This window comes from Simochromis diagramma, unplaced genomic scaffold (assembly GCF_900408965.1).
Source record: "Simochromis diagramma unplaced genomic scaffold, fSimDia1.1 OVJJ01000810.1, whole genome shotgun sequence".
Classification (NCBI taxonomy): Eukaryota; Metazoa; Chordata; class Actinopteri; order Cichliformes; family Cichlidae; genus Simochromis; species Simochromis diagramma.
In genome coordinates, this window is record NW_024387141.1 from 48,392 (window position 1) to 53,446 (window position 5,055).

At 42.7% G+C, this 5,055-nt stretch overlaps 1 protein-coding gene across 1 annotated transcript; it reads right to left on the reverse strand.

Moving 5' to 3' along the window:
- Positions 1–2,245: 2,245 nt before the first annotated feature.
- On the reverse strand, positions 2,246–4,571 carry LOC120743511. The gene is made up of 2 exons (XM_040047139.1): positions 2,928–4,571; positions 2,246–2,841 (listed from the first exon to the last, which is right to left on the reverse strand). Exon 1 carries the CDS (start codon positions 4,453–4,455, stop codon positions 3,370–3,372), a length of 1,086 nt encoding a protein of 361 aa, XP_039903073.1. The 5' UTR covers positions 4,456–4,571; the 3' UTR covers positions 2,246–2,841; positions 2,928–3,369.
- Between the last annotated feature and the right edge of the window lie 484 nt (positions 4,572–5,055).

A 5,055-nucleotide genomic window follows, 5' to 3' on the forward strand; every position in this document is an offset into this window, starting at 1 on the left:
TTCAGTTAGCCAATGAGCTGAACAGATTTTATTCGAGATTTAATGATAACTATATTCCAAGGAATACACTTGATTCCTTAATAGAGAGCACCAGAGGCCCCCCAGTTTTGTTCTTTGATGAAAGAAGGGTGGGAAATCTTTTTAAAATGAGTAAGACTAATAAAAGTCCAGGTCCTGATAATATATGTGGCCAGGTGCTTAGAACATGCGCTGAGCAATTATGTGGTATTTTTTATCACATCTTTCTTTTATCTCTTCAGCAACAGAAGGTTCCAGAGGTATGGAAAAAATCAATTATTTCTCCAGTTGCTAAGACCACAAAACCTACATCATTAAATGATTTTAGGCCTGTTGCTCTTACATCTTTAGTGATGAAGTCCTTCGAAAAACTTGTCAGGAAGGAGATCCTGCAGCAAGTAGAGAAGCTGATAGATCCACTACAATTTGCATACAGGCCTTGTAGAGGTGTGGATGATGCAGTGGTCACTCTGTTGAACTTCCTTTATCGCCATCTTGATGGTGCCAAAGCTCATGCTCGGCTTTTATTTATCGATTTTTCTTCTGCTTTTAATACTATCCAGCCACATCTTTTAGTGGACAAGCTTCTTAACCAATTTAAACTTAATTTTAATCTCGTTGGTTGGATCTTAGACTTTTTAACTGATAGATCACAGTGTGTGAGAATAAACAGCTGTTTTTCCAAACAGCTGAACTCTTCCACTGGCTCACCACAAGGTTGTTGTCTCTCTCCTCTTTTGTATATTTTGTACACTAATGACTGTCGCAGCACACAGGCCAATAGGCATTTCATCAAATACGCAGATGACACAGTCATTGTAAGCCTCCTTCATGGTGAAGAGGATTCCCTCAACCGCACCGCATGCCGTTGCGTAACGGTTTGTAACGGTAACTATGTTGTAACGATTGAAATAGCAATTAGTTAGATTACTCATTAATCTGAAAAAAAGTAACCTTGTTAGTAACACCGTTACTTGTAGCACCGTTATTCCCATCACTGCAGGTAGGTGGGGCAGCAATTCACTGAGCCCCTGGCACACTTGCTACTCGTCAGACGCTTTCATCAGAAGCGTTCTTAAGGAGCTGCAAGACGGTTGTCTAGTGTCGGAGTATTGTCCTTTTCAGGGGTGTCTGTGTAACTGCTCACCCACCTACCGGAGCTTGTGGAGATCATCTTCTCCGAGTCTATACAGAGATTCAATTCACGTCCCAGCACCTCACCTCTCAGTCTCCCTCTGTGCCTCTTAAGTCTGGCTTCTAACTTCCCTGGAATCTGTACGTCAGACTGTATCAAGTAAGCTGGCCAGTTGTCATTTATTTTCCCATTTCTGTTCTTTTCGGTTTCCGGCAAAAAACACCCCTAGCGCTACTGGGTTCTACTGGGAAAAGATGGAACGGTGACCCCCTTCACCTGGGACAGGAGGACCTTGAGAAAAGGGAGTCCTGGCCAGGAGTAGTTGGACAGCTGGAAACCAGGCCATGTGGGGCCAAAGTGGGGCCACCAGGATCAACCCCACCTCCTCGGTCTGGACCTTGCAAAGGAATGACTGGAGGAGGAAATATAGAGGGAAGGGAAAAGCATTTGCCAGGTTGTCACATGCAAGGGGAGGGACATTGTTCTGCAGGGAGATGAACAGATGGAAAAATGTTGACTCCCTGGATAAAAAGAAAAAGGTTGATTTCTGCCCTGTCTGTTTTGACAATGACATGATGCCCTTGCAGACACGACAGAACTTGCTTGAGTGCCAGGATGACAGCTTGAAGCTCCAGCATTTATGTGTGAGACACCCAATGAGTGATCTAACAGCTGTTGAGCTGAGAGCCTTCATGGACAGTAAACCAACCTGTTGGGGAGTCATTTGTGAGGACTAACTGGCAGTCACGGGACCCATCCCTTGGCCCTCCTCCAGGCTGGTTGAGTACCCTCCACAGATGGAGAGCTCGATGGAGCCCCTGTGAGACCACCACTGTTGGGACTGTGTTAAAATATGCTTTAGTTTCTCACATTTGCTGAAAGCTGAAATTCTGAGTTTCATTTAAAATGAATTCAGGGGTTTGGGTTGGGGTGGGATTAAGGAAGTTTCAGAGTACTATTAATTGGCAGATGCCTCAACCTGTAGATGATAGTACATATGAGTCTAGTGGTGCACGTCACCCCCTCCCCGTTTGTTCTTTGTTTCTCTGAGCAGACTGTGATGACTTCATGTGTGGAAAAGACTGTTGTTGGTTTATTTTTATCTGCAGAAAATCAGAGACCACAAAATTTCTGTCTGGGCCTCCAAGAAAAGAGGAAATGCAGCCTGTGGTTTCAGCCTGAAGTCTAACGTTTGTCTTCTTTAAAGTCAACACAGCACAGTGGAAATGTGCAGGTATGACAATGTGTGAAAAGACGTTAAAAGTAGCTTTATTGTGGTGATGACACATGCTGGACTAAAGAATGAATAAAGCATGTGGGCATCAAGAGAAACAGTGAAAAGCTTGTTTCTCACGCTCATGTCTTTAAGAGTCTCTGCATGGACGTGCTGTAAATGTTCATTTATCTCTGAGATAAATAAAATCATCCATCACTCGCTCTGTGAACAAAATCATATACAGACATGTTTTTCTTACTGCAACTTCCAAACAGGCCAGTTCCTCACAGTATAACACAAAACTCCAAAGTATAATCACTGCTTTGTAACCAGCAGAGGAGCCAGTAAATCATCTATACCTACTGATACTAATGTGTCTGTATGCCGGCTTGTACACATACACGAGAGACACGAGAGTTCTTCTTCACTGATGTTTACTGTGCTTCTCTTAACGTACAGGTACACCGTAGAACTGGTGAATACAAATGTACAAGAAAATTATATTTCAGCATTAAAACATATTACAATATAAAATTCACAAAATATAAACAAACATACCACTTTGGCCTGCAAGTAGACAAACCGGTGTAATTGGAACTTAGGGCTTATTTCTTCTTTCTTAGCTTGACTTTTACATAGCTAGACCGTCACCATGCGCAGCTTCTCTGACCTTACTTCCCAAAACAGGAAGTGACCTCTGCCCTTACCTTATACTCACAAAATTAACTGGTTACTTTCCATGTATCAAATTAACTTTACACCAATCCAGTAGGCAAAAAAGGAAAATGTTAACATGCTCAACACAAAAATAAAACATACAAAATAAAATGCGTTAGTTACATTATCATTACAAGAGCTCCGCCTAGTGGTCAAATACTAACATTTCACCAACTGTTACACTCCCACCATCACACTATCGCAACAGCATGTGTGATCCTAAAGGAATTTGACCCAACAATGAACTTAGCAAAGGTTAACCAATAAACATTATGTTGAGTCTTTACTCTGCTTCAAGTAAAAGTATAGTCTTATGTATGGGTCTCTCTAAAATCGTCTTAGTTGTGTGCTTCCCCTTATTGTCTCTAGTAGAGTCACCGATGAGAAGCTTAACTTTTCTGACTCTGCCGTCAGCTCCTGGAGTGACTTCCACAACTTTGGCGAGTTTCCATTGATTTCTTGGAAGACAGTCTTCTTGTAATAACACAATGTCATTTATTTTTGCATTTCTTCTGTTTTTATTCCATTTGCTTCTCTGTTGCAAGTTTAACAGATATTCCTTTCTCCACCTAGTCCAAAATACATTCGCCAAATATTGTACTCGTTTCCATCTTTTCTGGAGGTAGAGATCTTCTTTAGCGAATTCTCCAGGTGGTGGTGAGATCACTGCTGACTTCATCGTCAAAATATGGTTGGGTGTCAACGGCTCCAGTCCTACAGGGTCGTTGATAGACTCTACAGTTAGTGGTCGACTGTTTACTATTGCCATAGCTTCATACATGAACGTTCTCAATGATGACGTGTCTAATCTTGAAGCTGACTGGTCAAGAATGGATTTCAGAACACTTCTTATTGTCCGAATCTGCCTCTCCCAGACTCCTCCCATGTGGCTAGAAGCAGGTGGGTTGAAAACGAAAGTTATTCCCAGCTCTTTGACTTTCTCTTGAGTTGCTTGCGTTAGAAGCTCGTTTCTTGCACCGATAAAATTGGTGCCTTGATCACAATGCAGCTGACCTACGTTGCCACGTATTGCTATGAAACAACGGAGTGCATTGAGAAAACAGTCTGCACTGAGATCATCTAGAACTTCTATATGTATAGCTCTCGAGCACATACATGTAAACAAGAGTCCATATCTCTTCAAGTCTTTCCTCCCTTCTTTTACACAGAATGGTCCGAAGCAGTCCATACCGCTGTATGTAAATGGAGGGGTAGCTTCCAGTCTTTCTGGTGGCAGGTCGCCCATCCTTTGTTCTTGATTGCCTTTCCTGTACTTTCTACATTTGACACATTTGTATATAAATGACGATACTTCAGTACTGCAGCCAATTATCCATATGCCATTGGACCGTATCTCATTTACTGTCATCCCTCGGCCTTGATGATGCGTCTTCTCATGAAAATGTTTGATGAGCAGGTGCGACACATGATGTTTCTTTGGCAGAATGGCTGGGTGTTTGATGTTGGGATGGATTGATGCTTTTGTAAGAGCGACTCTTGCTTTACCCATCACAAGAGTGCACTGTACTTCTCCAAACTTGGTCACTGTTCTCAAGTATGAGCACACACCATAACCGGTTACACTGGCATCAGAAAAGCTGTGTAACTCATACTGCTTCACTTGGTCAGATGTTGATGGGACGTAACAACGTGATATCTTTATGGAGGACAGGTTCTGGAGGTCTCTGAGCCAAGCTTCCCATTGAGGCTTGAGATCTTCTGGAAGCGGCTCGTCCCAGTCCAGCTTTTCCTGACACATTCTTTGGAGGAGTTTCTTACCAACTAAAATGAACGGAGCGACGAATCCAAGTGGGTCGAATATTGAGGCCACTGTCGAGAGCACTCCTCTTCTAGTGAAGGGGTTATTCTTTACAATCACTCTGAATTGAAAGGTGTCTGAGCTTACACACCATTGGACCCCTAAGGCTCTTTCTATCTTTGGCTCTCCTAGTGCCAGATCCAGATCAGT

Bases quoted from the DNA above. Each gene is read 5' to 3' on its own strand.
- LOC120743511 (XM_040047139.1), bottom strand. From the start codon at position 4,455: ATGACAGTAAATGAGATACGGTCCAATGGCATATGGATAATTGGCTGC.